The following is a 17,213-nucleotide window of genomic DNA, read 5'->3' as shown; positions in this document are numbered from 1 at the left end:
TTATGAAAACAAATTTTTTAAAAAACAACAACCGGTCAGCTCCATTTCCTGTCTGTCCATCTCTGTTCTGCCCTACCTTCAGCCTCTGCGCTCCAGCGCTGTTTCGTTCCGAAAGAGCGAAAGTTTGAGCAAAGACACATGCGGCTGCCCCTGGCCAGGAACGGAACAGAGTCCCCTTTTCCCGCCCGCAGTCTGGGAAGGCACAGCGGGAGGAAACCCCCGGTGGAAAGTCGGGAAACAGAAAGGAATGAGCGGCCTTTAACACTTTATCTAGGGCGGCTTGGCCTCGTCCTCGGCCCTGCATCCGCCCGGGCCCTGTCTGGCCTCCCGCATCCTCCTCCTCCTTGGAGGAGAGTGATAATAATATAATGATGGTATTTGTTCAGCGCTTACTATGTGCCAAGCACATGCGGAGGCGCGAGGTCAGCGTTGCCCGTTGCGGGAGTCCCCGTTGGAGAAAGCGATGGGCAAGGAAGTGGGAAAGGAGGGGTCGCCACTGGCGAACTCCAGCCGGGAGCTCCTGAAAGCCCTGGGCCGTGGTGATGGGACCCGGGAAATGGAAAGGAGAATAAGGACGAAGCTGTACGAAGCCGAAATGTCAGCAGCGCCGAAAGAGCGCTGCTGAACGGCCTCGGCCTGGAAGCCAAAAGTGGAGTGGAAAAAAAGGCGGGGTGGGGAGAACGGAATTTATCTCTAAAACGTGACTTTTGTGCCTTCGGCGGCGGCGGCGAGGGCTTGTAGGGTCCGGCGAGGCTGCCCTCCAAGCTCAGGAAAGAGGGAGAGCGGGGGAGGGAAAAAAGAGGTTCGCCCCCACCGCGAGCACGGGCCGGCGAGTGGACGAAAAGGCGAGTCCTGGAAGGTAGAGGGAAGGAGGGCCTGGAGGTGGGATGGGGAGGGGACAGAGGGAGCGGCGAGTTTCCACGAATTTTTATTTTGATGATGATGATGATCATTATTATTATTATTATTATTATTGTTAACGGAGTATTTCATGTAGAGAGCTAAGACGAAACTACAAACACAACACATAGGAAATTAATAAAATAGAAACTTTTTTTTTCTGCTACTGTGGCTCCTCTCCCTCCTCTGTTGACCCGGTCCCTTTCAGGAGCTTAGAAAGAGGGTGGGGAGGGGGAGGAGGACCACAGGCCCGGAAGGCGGAGGGGCAGACCCCATGCCCAGGAAGAGGTCCCCTTCCCCTCCCCTTCCCGAGGGGAAATCGAGAAGTCAATCGTGCAGAGATCACTGAACAAAAATGAAGACGAAAACACCAAAAAGACCGATTGCATCGCTTCCGGCAAACACAAAGTTAGCGAGTTACTATCTGTTCTCGACCAGAAACACCACACAGAAAACCCACGGGGCTCCCGTGGGAGGGAGGGAGGGGCGGGGGCTGGGGATGAGGGCTGGGGGCTAGCAGCTTGTGACTGACACGAGACCCTGCAGGTTGAGTCCAGCGTTGCGGTTTAGTCTTGACACTTTCTGGGAGCTGATTTGGGGGCGAATCCCCTTACCACCCCCACATCAGACTCGGGGATTTGATGACTGTCGCCCGCCCCTCTTCCCACCTCCCATATTTCCCCACTCTGCGGGCGCCCCCTCGTCCCTTCTTCTCTCTCCGGCGCCTTCACTCGGCGCTCTTCTCTTCCTCTTCCTCGGCGCTAAGCTGCGAGGAGCTAAGAAGTTTGTTCTCCTTTTTCCACTTCATCCGTCGGTTCTGGAACCAGATTTTGATCTGTCTCTCGGTCAGGCACAGGGCATGAGCGATCTCGATGCGGCGGCGCCGGGTCAGGTAGCGGTTGTAGTGGAACTCCTTCTCCAGCTCCAGGGTCTGATAGCGGGTGTAGGTCTGGCGGCCACGCCGGCCGCTGGGCCCGAAGGAGGAGCCTGTTTCAGAGAAGAGACGCTGAGATACAAAACTCGTCTGAGGGGGGGGGGTGTCCCTTCCTTTCCCCGCTGTCCCTCCCACTGGCTAAGGGGTAAACAAAGAGGGGTGGGAATCATGGCGGGGGGGGGGGGCTTTCTCTTCTACTTTTAACATCCCCATGTCGACAATCGGGGGGGGGGTGTCCCTTTCCTACGACCCCTCGCCCGCTCCTGCGGGGAGAGGGTGTCACTCGGGACTCCCACCTGAGTCGACAGACAGGGGAGTGGGAAGGGCCGGCGCACCAGGGGCCAGGTGTTGTGTAGTGACTGTTTTTCCTCCCCTCCCCCTCTCCTTGCTGGGACATGTGATCGATCCGAGAAGTTAATCCATAATGAAATGAATCGATCCAGGATACTCTCTGCATGATCGGATCCAACACTTTCGCGTCCGGCCCTGATGGGCATCAATTTGGATTTAAGGACGCCAAACAATTCGGGCAAACAAGACACCTCTGTACGAGTGTGTGTGTGCGCGCGCGCGCACGCGTGTGTGTCTGTCTTTTTCTCTCTGCCTGTCTCTCTCCTTCTTCCTCTCTCTTCCGCCAGCATGCGCGAGCACACACTTCATAGGTCCCAAACTCAACCTCTCCCCTCTTCCCCCGTGTCTTCACCCCCCGATTTTCACTCCAAACGCCGCCCTCCTCGCCCCTGTCGGGCACACTCCGCTCCACCCCCGTGACGCGCTCCCTTTTGAATAGGGCGCCCAGGGTGGAGAACCCCGGGAGCGCGGGAGGCCGCAGAGCGACACCCTTCTTCCTCCGTGGGGGGTCCCCCCTGGTTCGGCCCACCCCCCCTTTCATCTCCCCCTCCCCCCCGCCTATCCTTTCCTGGACACCGTCCTGCGCTGGTGTCGACCTGGGACTTTGGTAAACTTTCTAGAAGTCAGAAGGGGGGAAAAGAAGGGGTTGACCCGCCCGCTACCATCCCCGCCTCCCGGCAAAACTTTCCAGGGGCTCTAAGTTGGCCTCTAGCTCCGGTGGGGCTGGGGAGGTGCATGGAGGGGAGGGCGGAGGACATGAGGGAGGCGTAGGGGGCATGGGGTTTCATCAACCAAGGGGAGGAAGGGAGCAACACTCACTATTGCAGGAGTTCATTCTCTGCATCCACGGGTACACGGGCGTGGAACACTTTTGATCGTCGCCGTCTCCAAACCCGTTCTTGTCCTGTACGCAGTCCGCCTTGCGGGCTTCCTGGAGGAAGGGGGCCGTGTCTTCGCCGCCGCTGGCCAGGACGCAGCCGGGCTCCTTCTCCCGGTAGAAGCCCGCGGCCCCGTAGTCGCACGCCGCCGCCCGGCCGTACCCCCCACTCGCCGGAGGATAATAGGAAGAGGACGCAAACCCCTTGTCCTGGACCCCGCCGGCCCCATACGCCGCCGGATAGTGTCTTAAAGGGTCCGCATAGCCCGAAGAGTATAACGGGAGCTGTCCCAGAAAGGACTCCTGCCCGTTAGACAGTGTAACCGGGAACGAAGAGTTGACGAAATAGGAACTCATTGGAGCCCGGGGGGAAGAGCGGCCGTCCTGGCCACCGGCTTTATGATTTGTTGTGTTTTCTAGTCCGAGGACTCGGCTATTAGTAGTATATCCGAGATTAGGTTTTAGCTGACGGGAGATGGCTTGGTGCCAGTGAGGGACAGAAGGAAATACAAGCATATGATCAAACACTGACCAATAGCGAGAGCCTGGGATTGCCAAATAGCACCCATGAGGAGTCGAGCCCGCACGAGGGACCCCAACGCACAAACCATCAACCTTTTCTTTTTTTCAACAACAGAAACGCACCCTACCCCACCTACGTAGGAGCTGCGAAAGAGTCGTCTGTCGAAATGGGGGGAGAGGAAGGGGGGGAGTGAGGAGGAGGGGTGGTCGGGCTGTGAAAGGCGACTCACTCCTAGCGCCCGCCTCCCTCCCCCATAATGAAATAAATATATGAAAAAAAAAAGCCTGGATGGTGAAAAGTTAATTGTGTTTTCAGAAAAGTTAACCCCCGCGGTCCTTCCCTCCACCCGGCTCCCGCCCACGAGAGGTGGGGGCAAGGCCGAGAACACCCCCAGGAGAGAGAGAGAGAGAGGGAGAGAGAGAGGTTTCAGTTTGATTTCTTTTAAATGAAGGTAGGAGACAAGCAGAGAGCTCAGCTGTCTAATTAGCTTTCCTAGCAGTAAGAGGAGGGAAAACCGGCCCCGGGTTTGGAAAACCGTCTTTCTGGCTCCCGGATCTCCCCCGCGAGCTAAGCCAGGTCGCTGCGGAGTCCCGGTCAACTCTTTGTGTGGCGGAGCTAGCGGGCCGGGTCGGGCGAGCGGCCGGGCTGGCGGGCCACTGAACGCCGATTTAGGGAGGCGATGGGTCCCGGCAAGGGGCAGCACGGGGCCGCCGCTGCTCCTTCTCCCAGAACTGGGCCGTCTCTCCTGGCCTGCCCGTCCCCACCCGAGAAGCCTCCATCTCTCCCTGACGAAGGCTGGGACTCGGAGGCCAGGGCCGACCCATTCCGATCCCCGCTGGGAAGACTTCGGAGGGAGGAGGGCGGCCTGCGGGCTTGGACTGGAGACTCTAGAGGGGAGGAAGAAGGGGCTAAATATCCCGGGCCATAAATTCTTCCCAAACAGGCTGGTGTGTGTCCTGGGGAAGGGGGCGGGGAGACACCGAATGAGCCGAGGTTGGTGTCTGCCGAGCTGTTTTCCCAAATTCCTTCCTTCCGCAGCGCCTTGGATTTCTCTCCCCAGCTTTCTTTCCCTCCTTCTAAACCACGGTACTTATTTTCATCTTGAAAAAGATCGAACCCCCACCAAACTCTCAGTGAGGAGACCCTCCTTGGGGCAGTCTATCGGTCTGAGGTATCTCTCTCCCCGACTGAGAGGGTGTCCGTCTGTCAGATTCTCCGTCCTGTCCACGCGGGGAGGATTGCGTGTGGACTGGCGTGTGTCGCTGGTGTGGGGATCGGTGGGGCCGGGGGCGAGGGAAAACTGGTTATCGATATAGATACCCACCCCCCAACTCCTCTCCCCAGGAGGTCCTAAATGCCTTCGAATCTGGGATCTGATTCCGGGTTAATGTAGTTCAAAGATTCTATGTTCACGGGGAAGGATGAGATTGAGTCGGGGAATGCTCTCGCCAGGAGCGCAAACAAACTGGCTATACTATTGTGGAATACCGAGTCCCTCGCCCAAATAAACCCAGTCGGACCGACATGGACGTGGAAGAGAAGCTGGATAAGAGGAGGGAAAGGGAGAAGGGGAAAGTTGGGCCGCGAGGAACGCAGATCCCAAGGTCTAAAACAACTTTTGGATGGCCTCGCGTTCAATACTTCTCGGGGAAGTTATTCTCCATTCCCCTCCCCAACAACAACAATAATGAGGCTTTAATTCGAATCCAAAAAAACCTTAATACACCCCCAAACCAGACTAATACTGATCTGGGCCCTCCCGTTCAGACTGGAATTTGAATTCCTCTAAGTGAATGAAGGAGTGACTATCCTAAACACGAACCAGTCCTGGATGGCGATAGCGGTGGTGTGGGATGTGAAAACAGCAGGAAAGACCACCAAGACCCGCACTCCCCGCTCCCCATTTTCCCTCTTTTCTTGGAAAGACCACCGAGGCGTTTGCCCAAGGACTCGCTCTCCCCTAGGACTCTTCCTCTCTCCTCTCTCTGCCTCTCTGTGGAGTCTACGTGGATTTTTTTACCCTCAGAAATCAGAAATACTTAGCTGGAATTGTCCAAAAAGGCCTTCAGAAAATAATAATAATATATCGCCAAGCAATCGGATCGTAATAATATGTCAATAATATATTTGATCATAATAACTCCCCAAATGTGACTCGCCTCTGTCCATTCGCCTGTGGAAATATTGGAACCAGACGCTCGGGAGGAGACGGCCGGGGTCTCGGGCGCCTGGATGTTCTTATCTAAGCGGAGAGGTATTTATGGGCGTTTATTCGTCTGATCCGTTTGTTTAGGAGAAAGGCCGGCCAGGGAGCGCGTGGACGGCTTGGCAGGCAGCTCTGGATGAGTGTGTTTATGGATGTGGGTGTACGGAAGTGTAAATAGCCAGTGCTCGCTTGTGTGCCTGGTGAATCTAACGGTATCTGTGCGGAGAGAACATGTGGGCGAGCTTAGACGGGTGGGGGCCTGGTCAACGCGCCCCCCCGAACACTCACACACACACACACACACACGCACATTGTTCGTTTCAAAGGCGCCGGAGGATGCGCTCTGCACTAGCCCCGTTCAATTCTCCGTTTAGCATGTGGCTCCTCCGCCACCCGTGTAAAGGGCTCCTGGGTGATCCCGCTGTCCACCCCAGTCTTCCAGGGAATCGGGGGAACGGAGTGGGGGGTGGGGAGGACGATAGGAAGGGCGTAGGCCAGTGGGGTGAAGTGAAGGCCCAAGGCGACCTTCCTCACTTTCGACGCTCGCCCTGGGCCTCGGTCTCGCCCTTCCTGGTCTGTCCCCGACGCTTCCCGCGCCATGCCGAGGCCTGACCCATCAGGTTAGGCCTCCCGGAGAAGGGCTGCAGAAAGGAGTGGCTCCCTATGGAGCCTCCTTCCACTCCCAGAACCCCTGGATCCCCCAGTCCGGTCCTCAGCCGGCGGAGAAGGGACCCCCGAGCCCTGCCGAGCCCCCGAAAAGCCAACAGGTGATGCCGCTTCCTCTCACCCCAAGTTCCAATGCCCTTACAAAGGCTTCGTTTATATAATGCAAATCAGCGCCGCACGCTTCCTAGCTTTCTTTTCGCTTTCTTTTTATGTTATTTTGGAGGGGGGTTGGCAGGTTTCCTCCTCCCGCCCCGACCCCCTGAGCACCGTCTAGAAAACTCAAAATATCCAGGGAGTCTGCACCCAGTCCCTCCGAAGCACCCCCTCCTCCCCCACCCCCAACACATTCCCCAGGAAAACCCTGGAAGTGGAAGCTGCTTCTTCCCCTAAAAGAAGAAACAAGAAAGAAACAGAGATTTGGGACGTTTCCTTTCATGTCCCCTCGGAGCCCCCAGCCCCTCGAGTGACAGCTCAGCGGGAGCCCCTAATCAGGGGACTTACTGCGGCCATAAAGCAACTCACACTAACAAGGTTCATGAAAGGACGGCGGCCGAGCCCAGCGCCGCGAATCCCCCCTGCAAATCATCCCGAGATGAAACGGGGAGACTCGCCCCTCTCTCCCCCTCCCGTCCCCCGAGCCCGCCACTTCAAACAGCTTCGCCCCCAGGTGTCAGTCTCTGTGTGTCCTCTCCGGTCTCTCGGTCCATCCCCGGACGCCCCCCGCCTCCCGCCCCCCGGCCGTCGGGGCGGCTTGCACCTTGAAAGGCCTCTAAAGATCTAGTTAATCAGTAACTCCGGGGAGCGGGGCGGGAAGTCCCAAGAATCCGTCCCGCCGCGGCCGCCACCTCGGGCTACCGCCTCCTCGGAAAAGAAGCCGTTGTGGGGTGGGGGTGGGGGTCCGAAGGGGGGCAGGTGGGATTTGGGGAACTGAGGTCAAAGGGGAAGCGTTTGCACGGTTAGACCCTCCCCGTCCAGAGCCTCTCCCCACCCCGCGGCCCCGTCGCGCATCTAACCCGTCTCCGTCCCTGTGGACTTTCGGAAGGGGGGCGTGGGGGTGGGGCGGGACAGCCGGACACGCTTCCAGCGAACCGGTTGCCAGGAGAGACTGAGTGTGAAAATCCCCAAACCAGCCAGAAACGCCCCAATCCGTCCGGGCTGACACAGACCCCGCGTTGTGTTTCGCTAGCGACGGGGAAACCTCGCGCTCCATCCTCGGCAGCGAAGCCCCACATCTCTCCGACCCCCTCGGCGCCAGAGAAAATTCACTCAACTTTTCCTCCCCAGCCTGCCAGGTCGCCCTGCCCCTTCCTGCCTCGCCACTTCGGCCTTGCCAGTCTGCGCTCCCCGCACCTGGAGCGGGTGGGCTCGCATTCGCTCTCCCGCCCTTTCAGATTTTCCTCGGCAAACTGGCCTCTCTGCCCCCAAAGACGCCCCTGACATCCACCGAAGTAAAATGATCATAATAATGATAATAATAAACTTTTCGTTCGGACCCACCGGCCCTTGCCCTGCAGCGGGGCCCGTCCTGCCCGGAGGGGAGCCGGGATGCGGGGGCCGCGGGGCGATTGGGATCCATTATTCCGCCGCTGTCCGCGGACCTGGGCTAGGAAGAGAGAAAGGGGCTCGACCACAAGCACAAACGGGAATCAAACGAAGCTCCAGCGGCCCAAATCCTGCCCCCATTCCCGTTTCAGCCCTTCCCATTCCAGCCAGCGTCTGGCTCCGCCGAGGCGCAGCTGTCTCTCTGGACGGTAGATGGCAGCAAACCGCATAATTTGGGCCGAAGCGGGCTGTAAAAAGGCCGATTTGTACCCGTCGTGGCAGACAGGAGAGAGGGACCTTCCGCTCCTTTTTTTTCTTTCCTTTTTTAAATAAACACTCGGTGCGATGTTTATAGACAAGGAATTCCCCGTTGAAGGGTTTATCTGAGAGCGCGACCGAAACTTCCACTTTGGGGAAACCAAAAAACACCCGCTCTCGCCCCCCACTCGCCGCGATCCCTCTCGTCCGAGCCACAAGTGGCTCTCTGCCGCTCCATGTCGGGACATGGAAATCGTGATAGAGCCCCAGATCTCATCTCCCACCTAACTGGGGAGGAGGGGAAGAGCGGACTGTGGGTCTCGATCGGTGTAGAAGAGGAGGGGAAGAAGTAGGAGAAAGTGGAGGAGGAGGAGAAGAGAAGAAGGAGGTGGAGGGGAAAAGGAGGAGGAAGAGAAAGAGGAAGATGAAGAGGAGGAGGGGGGAAGAGGAAAAAGAGGAGGAAAAGATGGGGGACGAGGAGGAGAAAACTCCAAATCCAACCGAATTCCATTCCCCACCCCCACCCCCAACCTCCCCCGTCCCTCCAAGATCTGCACTTCTTGCCCAAGTGTCCCATTTCTTGCTAGGCACTAGCGCCCAAAAGAAGCTCTCTCATTTGTTATTTCTCGCCTCTTGGCTCTCTCCTCCTTCGACCCCAGAGTTATTTGTAGGAATTTCCGAAACTCCCCGCGTGGGGAAAAAGAAATGAATAAACAAAAACTAACCGACGAATCATAATGTCGGACGCGAGTCACAAACGGGCTTGAAAGCAGCCACGATTAAATACGGCTTCCCCCCTCCCAAACAGATTTCAAGTTTGAAAAATTGGGGAAAGGAAGCTCCGAGGGGTGATACTAGGTCGGTAACCGCTTGGGAAACAGTTTCTACCATCGAAAAAACATTCGATTCGTCGAAAGTTCAAGAATAATTGCCAGCTAGCCACTTCCCCAAAGCAAATATCAACAAAACCACGCAGAAACGGTGTAAAATACAGTCCCAAAAACCACACACCTCGGTCTGTTTGAAAACAAAACTCGAAAGGACAGAGGAAGATAGCTTGCTGGTAAATTCAGCATAAAGTGAGATCAATTCTTTCCCTCCCCACACACTACCCAACCCCCCTTCCCCGCCACCGTAACTTCATACCCTGGTCCCCCCAGGCTCCCTGGACGCACAGAAATTTCATATATTTACTTGAAAAAAGAAAAAAAATAACGCTTTCTCTGTTTTGTTCTTTTTCCAGTTTCTCTGCCTTCCCCCGTGGACCGCCGAGGAACCTTAGCCCCCACCGGGCGAGATCTCAAAGCAACTTGGCCAGGACCCTCCCCGAAGGGGCAACCGGGTAGGCATACGCTGTTGGGCTAGTGGGGAAAGGGGTACGGAGGGCGGGGTGGGGAGGGGAGAAGGGGGAAAAGGGGGAGGGGAGACTCGAGCCCGCGGAGGTTGGATCAGTTACGAAAGCCCAAGGCACCAACTCCTCACTCCACCCCCAGTTGTCCCCAAACCCTCAGGTAACCCCCTCCCTTCCCTGCAGTGCCCATGCTCTCTCCTCTGCTGAATCTGCTTTTAAAAATCCCCCAACAAAAAACGAAGCAAACAACAACAAAAAACCCCTCTCTACCCCCCTCCTTTCCATATTTCTCGCTTTTTCAATCATCTCTGCCGTCTTCTCCTCCTTCCCCTCTTCCTCATCCTCCTCTTCTTCCTCCTCCTCCTCCTCCTCCTCCTCCTCTTCTCTGCAAACAGGCATCTCCGGGTGAAATCGTTCCAGAATCCACTCACTTCCCTGTCCCTGGGGGTTCGGCTTTGGCTTTGGGGGAGGATGTCAGAGATACCAACAAGTTCCAGAATCGGGAGAAATCAGCGGGAAGAACAAAAACAGAACTGTAGAGCGGTCCCTTACCTTTGACGCGACCATTTCTTTTCTGGGATAATAGGGAAGGAAGGAAAAAAAAGCGTTCGGTTTATCGTTCAGCTCCCAGATAATATTGTCCCAGTCTGAGAGCCGTCGCTTCCCTCTCTCTCTCCCTCTCTCTCTCTTTCTCTCTCTCTCTCTATCGCTCTCTCTCTCTGACTTGAGAAGAGAGATTCTTGCGTTTCTGATATTTGCATAGAAAATGGAGTAACTTCTCGCTTTGAAAATTGGGATCGGGCTGCAGTCCGTGCAGATTTTCCATTTCCCCATCCGTGGCTACTGAAATCCCAAATCAGCCAGCAAGTTAGCCCAGGAATTAAAATCATTTTTGGATTTAACTCTTTTTTTGTGTGTCACGTTTGTCTCCCTCCCTCCCTCCTTCGGCCTCACCCCCTTTCTCTCTCTCTCTCTCTCTCCCTCTCTCTCTCTCTCTCTCTCTCTCTCTCTCTTTCTCTCTGCCTCTCCCTCTCTTCCAGCCTATTGAACTGCTATCCGAAGTAAAAAATATAAAGCGGCGAGAGCCCTAAAGGACGCGCTGCTCCGACCCAAGGTGTGGTGGCCAAAGAATGCTGCATTATAACCACCAGGGAAATCATAAAAAGTTCATGTTCACGGTTGCCCGTCCACATGACCGGAGCTGGCCAATCGCTGGATCCAACCACTCATAAACTTCTATCACAAAGTTGTAAATTTTCATAAAACAACAAGGAATTTATTGCATTTCTCCATGGCTGCTCCTGCAGCAGCTCTTTCTTCGTCGCCATCTTCCTTTTTCCCTCCTCCGAAACAATCCCCCAAGATAAGGGGGCAACGACTTGGGGAGGGGGACAGGAGGGTTGGGACGGGAGAGGCGCAGGGGCGGAAGGCAAAGGGGGTCCTTTTCGACTCCCTCGTCCCCAAAATTGGAGAGAGCGGACCCCTCCGCCCCTGCCTCCATTTTTTAGTTCTGCTTCTGTTGCGGGGGGAGAGACCTGGCTTTCTGGGGATAGGCGGGTTAGCGACTCTTCTGCTCTTTATGCCTCTGTTCCCTTCTTCCCCGACCCCTTCCCCAACGGGCGAGAAATGGTTCTGCGGCTTTTTCTCCCACAAGATAATGGCAAATCTGATGGGGCGAAGGAGGGGGGGGAGGCTCGAGCCTCCGCTCCTCCCCCGCCCCCCGCCACCATGGCTCCATGGCCACCATCTCGCCGGTGTGGGCGAATCGGGCTCCAGCCAGCCGAATTCCTAGATCCGGGCAGAGCCGCCCTAAGGAGACCTTGTGGCCGGGATTGCTGCGCCGTGGTCAGGGGACAGCAGATGCGGGATGTGGAGTTTCTCTTCTTCTTCTGGCGCGGGAAAAGACCTAGCCATTTCCTAGGGAAAATGAAATCCCCCAATAAAGGGTTCTGGCCCGCAACCTTTCTCCCTCAACTAATATCTGCAAAATCTGAGCCTAGGCTACACCCAGTGGGGCCAGGAAAAGCCTCCTGGCTCTCCGGGACTCCGGCTTCTGGCGTGGGGCTTCCTCTCTCGGGCTATGGGGGTGCCCTCCCCCCCACCCCACCCCCATCCCAACCCCACCTTCCCAGGCCTGAAATTTTCCCCATCCCCCAGCCCCACCCTCCCGAGCCTATGGGGAGGAAGGAATAGGTGGAAACAAAGGCATTGTTTTGTGGGGGGAGAGATTTGGGGGAGGAAAAAGGCGCTGCGAGGCCACGGGGGGAGAGAGAGGAAGGAAAAACGCGAATCGAACCACCCGGCCGAGGCCGACAGCGCAGTGCGGCTTTGCGGTAGTGCGTTTGAATTCCTGGGGATCCGCCCGCCCCGGGACCGCTGATCGCCCCTCCTCTTCCTCCTCCCCACCCCTCACCCTGCTAATAGTTATTTCTTTAGCTTCTTCAAGGGGAAATGTAAAGACGAAAGGGAAAGAAGACACGAGAGGGTTTAGTAACGGGAAAGTGGGAAGGGCGCCTGATTTCCTTGCTTTAACTGTTTTGATTTGCTCGCTGAGCTGGCACCGACATAGGGCCTTGGGGCCGACGCCTGCCTCACTAGGCCTCTCCTAGGGTACAGAGAGAATGCATTGGTTTCGCTCTTTTTCTTCTTATTCTCCCTCGCTTTCTGCCCTTCTAGGTCGGGAAGGTTTTCTGTTGTGTCCCCCGCCCCCCGCCCCCATCCCCAGCACCCTTAACCGTCTCTTAGGGGAGAAAATAGCTCACGGTTTCCAGGCAAATCGTGCGTGTCTGTGTACGGGTGGGGAGCACCTCTTTGGGGAGGCAAAGAGGGAAACGTGGAAACTGTGAGGAAGGGTGGAGTTCAGCCCCAGAAAGAGAAGGCCTAGGTGGGGCAGCGCTAACCCTAAAGACGCATTTCGATATGGATTCCGGCGAGGTTCGATTCCGAACTGAGGGCGAGAAGCGCGGGCCCTCGGCGCCCGGTGCAATCTCGTGTGCAGACGCAGAAAATGGTCCCTAGGTTTAGTTTATTTCTTTCCCATTGAAACATTTAGAATTTACAGACGATCACAGCACGGCCACGGCCAGGCACGAGCAGGGAAGGGGTGGGGAAGAGGAGCAAGGCGGAAAGGGGAGGCGGTCAGGAGACAACAGGTAACCAGAAAGAAGGGTATTTTTTTGTTTCGTTTTTGTCTTTTTTTCCCTAACGAATATGTACACACGGTGTCTAACCAGCCCGCCGGGCCGCCGCAGGGCGGAGGGAAGCACGTATTTCACACTCAAGGTCCACAAAGAAACGGGGAATACAAACAGGAAGGTTTACAAAGACCTTACAATCGCCACTCAGAACGGCGGGGCTTTCTTAAAAGCTACAGGTAGACCGCTTTCTAGTGGACAAAAACCGTAAACAAAAGCAAACAGAAGCCTTTAATCTAGGTAGTATACTTGGTCAGTGGGAAGAAACCAAGACTTCGGCCCTTCGGTGTTTTGGGGTTATTTTTTTTTCCCACTTTGAAAAGTCTCGTTTCTCCCCTCTTGTTTCGGGCTGGGGCTCTCTTTCACTCTTCCTCATCCTCTTCGGCCTCTGCCTTGTCCTGGCTGCTGGAACTGGGTCCGGCTGTCTTGTTCTCCTTTTTCCACTTCATCCGCCGGTTCTGGAACCAGATTTTGATCTGTCTCTCTGTCAGGCACAGGGCGTGAGCGATCTCGATGCGGCGGCGCCGGGTCAGGTAGCGGTTGTAGTGGAACTCCTTCTCCAGCTCCAGGGTCTGATAGCGGGTGTAGGTCTGGCGGCCGCGTTTGCGGTCGGTGCCTGCTCGGAGAGGAGAAAAAGAAGGAAGGAAGGAAGGAAGAAAGAAAGAAAGAAAGGAAGGAAGGAAGGGAGGAAGGAAGGAAGGAGAACGGGATGTGAAAAGGGCAGTTTTGGGGCGTTCGGACCGGGGCGGAGGCGGGGGGCGGAGGCGGGGACTAGGCTTCGCGGTCTCTTCGATTCCTGGGATGACTCCAACCCCAGGAGCCCCGCACCCTAAAAACACACACACACACACACACACACACACACACACGCACACACAGAGAGAGAGAGAGAGAGAGAGAGAGAGAGAGAGAGAGAGAGAGTACACACCATTCCTATGACCGTGCTTGCGGGTTCCTTTGGGCGGAGGGAGAGTTGAGAAGCTTTTCTGACCCATTAACCTAGCTGCTTTCTTCCCCACTGACCGTCTCAATGTTCCTAATCCCGAAAGAAATTCCAATCGGGGGCGGGGAGAGAAGGCCGGATTATCGCTTCAGCTTCGACCCGAAGCTGCAGGAACTGGGGGGCCAAGCGGGGAGAGGTGAGCAAAGCTGGGGGAGAGGGCGAAGGGACCTCAGGAGAGAGAGGGGGGATTGGAGGTTTTGCGGCCTGAATATTTGTGTTCACACGAAACGCTGGAAACCTAAACTGGCTAGAACTCCGTGGTTTGTTGTGAAAAGACCCGGGAGCCAGAGACAGTTTCCAGTGGCATTTAATTGGTAACAGTGGGGTTTATTATGATCATTTTCCGATTGCTATTTCAGGAAAAAGCAGCGCCAGGCCTCTGCTGACTCCCGCCCTTGCCACCCCAGACTCGCTCGGAGAGAAAATTGAAAAGGAAGAAAAGCATCGGCAAGGAGGGGACGTTTTCCCAACCAGACGTCTCGACCCACGGAAATAGTTGGGTGCAGGTGGGGGGTCCTGAGAGGAGGGGCTTTGGCCCCAGGAACAGAGCGACGGGCATAATGGGAAGACGTCCAGGAGTTAGACTCTGGACCCCTGTAGCCCTCAGGTGGAGGTTATCCCGCCCCCCACCCCCAGCAGGTCTGGCTCCCCAGTTTGTCGTGGAGGGGTCTGGAGGCACGGCGGTTTGGGAAGAAGGTGGGGCAGAGTGAGGGAGAACGAGAAGGGCCTAATTTTAAGTCAGATAAAAGCCGAGCTGAAATGTTTACGAGCAGAAAAATTTGGGCTTTGATAAATCAACTGTAAAAACGGGTGAATTATGGAGCAGGTAATGGTAAAGGGTGACCGCTACTAATTAGCTAGATCTCCCGTTTCCCGGAGACCCCCGGGACGGGGCCAGCGCAGTGCCTAACCTCAGCTCTCCCTTTTAGTAACTGCCCCCGCCTCTTACTGGGACCGACGCCCCCCTCCCCCCTCCAGCGCTTCCTCGCCCGGCCGAGCACGCTTCTCCCTCTCCCTCCCAACGCAATAAGTTTTCAACTCTGTTTTCCCCTTGGGGAAAGTAGCTGAGGTCCGGGAATCTGAGAGACAGACACAGAAAGGAAAAGAGGGGAGGGGAGAGAGAGAGAGACAGAGACAGAGAGAGAGAGAGAGAGACAGAGACAGAGACAGAGACAGAGACAGAGAGACAGAGAGAGAGACAGAGAGAGAGACAGAGAGAGAGAGATGGGGGAAAGAGAGGAGGAAGAAGGGGTAGAAAAAAGAGGGGGAGAGGGGGAAAAAGTGGAGGGGAGAGAAACGTGCGCTGTTCCTTCCCTGACCTGGGATTCTGGTCTAGGGAAGGTTCCCTATTCTAATGCTGGATTCTGGAGGCTAATTCGGTTTATCAGCCCCCAGCTCGACATCAGCGAGTCTCCCTCTTTTAATGAAGAGGAAAAGCTTGTTGGCTATTTATTTAGGGATAATTGACAGGGATCGGTGCGACCAAGCGGGAGGATGAATGAGGCACCTGAGTCAGACTTAGGAAAACAGACCGCTGGAGGTTTCTCCCTCTCCCCAACCTCTCCGGAGTGGGGCGGTCTCCTAATTTGCACATCACCATTATTACCACCACCACCACCACCACCACCACCTCCACCTTCCAGAGAACTTCAGAGATGGAAGTTGGGGAGAGAGGGGGCCGGGATAGAATAACCCTGAGAAAACCACCTCACCCTAAGACTCTCCGGCACCGGGCAGGTGCGGTCCCAGAGGCTCCCGAATCCCCAGATCTAGCCCTCTGCTCCTCTAGTCTCCCTGATTTCTCCCCGTTTAGGAAGTTCGTCTCCCTGCACAGGGTAGAGGGAAGGTCGGGAGCAGATGTTTAGGGCAAAAATGCTTCCGAAAGGGGCCGCCGAGGCATGGGGGTGAGCGGGGCGTGGGGAGCTTTCTATCTTTCAACTGCTGTCCCAAACCAACAACTGTCCCCTCACTCCAAACGGCGACAGCCACCCCCCGGCCCTTCGAAAATGGGAGGGGGGAGACAAAAATAGATGAAATCACCAACGTGGAAATTGAGTGCGTGGGACTCGGGGAGGAAAGGGGGGGGGGCGTGCTAATAGCCATTATTTCTGCAAACCTCGGCGATCCCCACTAAGACGAACTGCCTCTCCCGAGTCAGCCCCGGAGCAGCTGATAAATATTTAAAGCTAAAAGGCCTAGATCAGCGAGGGGGAGGAAAGGGGAGACTTTGGGAGCCCAAGGAGAAAGACCTCTCGGAAAGGGAAAGCATTCTCTGAAGAGGAAGGGCGCGCCCAGCCCCCCGACAGAAGAGGATTCGATTTTACGCCCCCGCCCCCAATAGGGGAGAAGGGAGGGAGGACTCTGCCCGGGGAGGGGGAGGGGCGGGGGGAGGGGGGAAGGACGCCTCTGAATTTTTATTTGCTTCTCCTCGGACGCATCGGGGCGCCTGTTACCTGTGCTCCTCATCCAGGGATAGATGCGAAAGTTACTGTCCCCGGCGGCCAGGTCCGACTCCCTGTGGCCCGCCTTGCTGCAGTCGGGCTTGGCGGAGTCGCCGCCGGGACCCATCACGGAGAGGTTGGGCTCAAAGGGCGCGCAGTGCATGTTGAAGGAGCTGGCCTCCAGCCCGTAGCCGCCCGGGTACACGGCCCCGCTCTGCCCGGGCATCCCGCCCCCGGGCGCGTACAGCCCCGGCATGGAGGCGGCGAAGGCGGCGGCCGAGCCCGCTCCATAGCCCTGGCGCGGCGCGCTCGAAGCGAACGCGCAAGAAGTTTGTTCGGAGAAGACTCCAGACGGAAACACCGGACTTGCGGCTGGATATTTAGAAAATAAAGCGTTCGCATAATACAATGAGCTCATAATCTGGCCGGGTGATTTGTAGGCCGGGGCGTTTTAGTGTCGGTTTTACGAGATACCTTGATATATTACGGAATTAGAGTCCAGATTTACACCAAAAAGAGCCCCCTTTTTCCTCCCGGCCCACGTGACCCCGGCCCACGTGACGGACCCTCCGCCAATGGCCGCCCGGCCTCCCCTCGGCTCTCTGGAATGGGGAGACTCGCCGCCGCGGCGGGCGGATAAAATATGATCAATAATGAATGGGGCCCGAGCTCTCCGGAGCCGGGCTGGGGCTGGGGCTGGGCCTGGGGCTGGGGGGGGGGGGCGGGGAACCGGGGCTTGAAGGGGGAGGGGGCGATTGGCGGGCAACCTGCAATCAGATTTCAGACACATCAGAAGGGGTGTGTGTGTGTCTGTGTGTCTGTGTGTCTGTGTGTGTATCTGTGAGTCTGTGTCCGGGGTGGGTGCTGGGGGGTAGGGGGCCCAGAATAAAAAAAAAAAGTCCGGATCGATCCGGCAGGGCGGTCTCCTGTCTCCTCCCCCTCCCCCGAGACACCCCCCCCCCACCCT

At 56.5% G+C, this 17,213-nt stretch overlaps 2 protein-coding genes across 3 annotated transcripts; both read right to left on the bottom strand.

The window, feature by feature from the left end:
- Window positions 1-1,036: 1,036 nt before the first annotated feature.
- HOXB6 (homeobox B6) lies at window positions 1,037-10,530 on the bottom strand. Of its 2 annotated transcripts, XM_038753666.1 has the most exons (3): window positions 10,161-10,530; window positions 3,005-3,541; window positions 1,037-1,887 (listed from the first exon to the last, which is right to left on the bottom strand). In XM_038753666.1, exons 2-3 carry the CDS (start codon window positions 3,417-3,419, stop codon window positions 1,628-1,630), a joined length of 675 nt encoding a protein of 224 aa, XP_038609594.1. In that variant the 5' UTR covers window positions 3,420-3,541; window positions 10,161-10,530; the 3' UTR covers window positions 1,037-1,627. The 2 variants fall into 2 exon arrangements, with proteins under 2 accessions (XP_038609594.1, XP_038609593.1); XM_038753665.1 differs by lacking the exon at window positions 10,161-10,530 and having other exon boundaries at window positions 3,005-3,725.
- Window positions 10,531-13,010: 2,480 nt separating this feature from the next.
- On the bottom strand, window positions 13,011-16,859 carry HOXB7 (homeobox B7). Its single transcript, XM_038753672.1, has 2 exons — window positions 16,259-16,859; window positions 13,011-13,418 (listed from the first exon to the last, which is right to left on the bottom strand). Exons 1-2 carry the CDS (start codon window positions 16,662-16,664, stop codon window positions 13,165-13,167), a joined length of 660 nt encoding a protein of 219 aa, XP_038609600.1. The 5' UTR covers window positions 16,665-16,859; the 3' UTR covers window positions 13,011-13,164.
- Between the last annotated feature and the right edge of the window lie 354 nt (window positions 16,860-17,213).

The sequence above is a fragment of the Tachyglossus aculeatus genome, chromosome 11 (assembly GCF_015852505.1).
Source record: "Tachyglossus aculeatus isolate mTacAcu1 chromosome 11, mTacAcu1.pri, whole genome shotgun sequence".
In the NCBI taxonomy this organism is placed as follows: Eukaryota; Metazoa; Chordata; class Mammalia; order Monotremata; family Tachyglossidae; genus Tachyglossus; species Tachyglossus aculeatus.
The sequence above is the reverse complement of the archived record's forward strand: the minus strand, read 5'-3'. Positions and strand labels throughout refer to the sequence as shown.

Excerpts from the sequence above, each read along its gene's own strand:
- HOXB6 (XM_038753665.1), bottom strand. The coding sequence starts at position 3,578 with ATGCTTGTATTTCCTTCTGTCCCTCACTGGCACCAAGCCATCTCCCGT. Across the intron at positions 1,888-3,004 it reads GAGAATGAACTCCTGCAATA|GCTCCTCCTTCGGGCCCAGC; the intron begins GTGAGTGTTGCT and ends TCTCTGAAACAG.
- HOXB7 (XM_038753672.1), bottom strand. The coding sequence starts at position 16,664 with ATGAGCTCATTGTATTATGCGAACGCTTTATTTTCTAAATATCCAGCC. Across the intron at positions 13,419-16,258 it reads TCCCTGGATGAGGAGCACAG|GCACCGACCGCAAACGCGGC; the intron begins GTAACAGGCGCC and ends CTCTCCGAGCAG.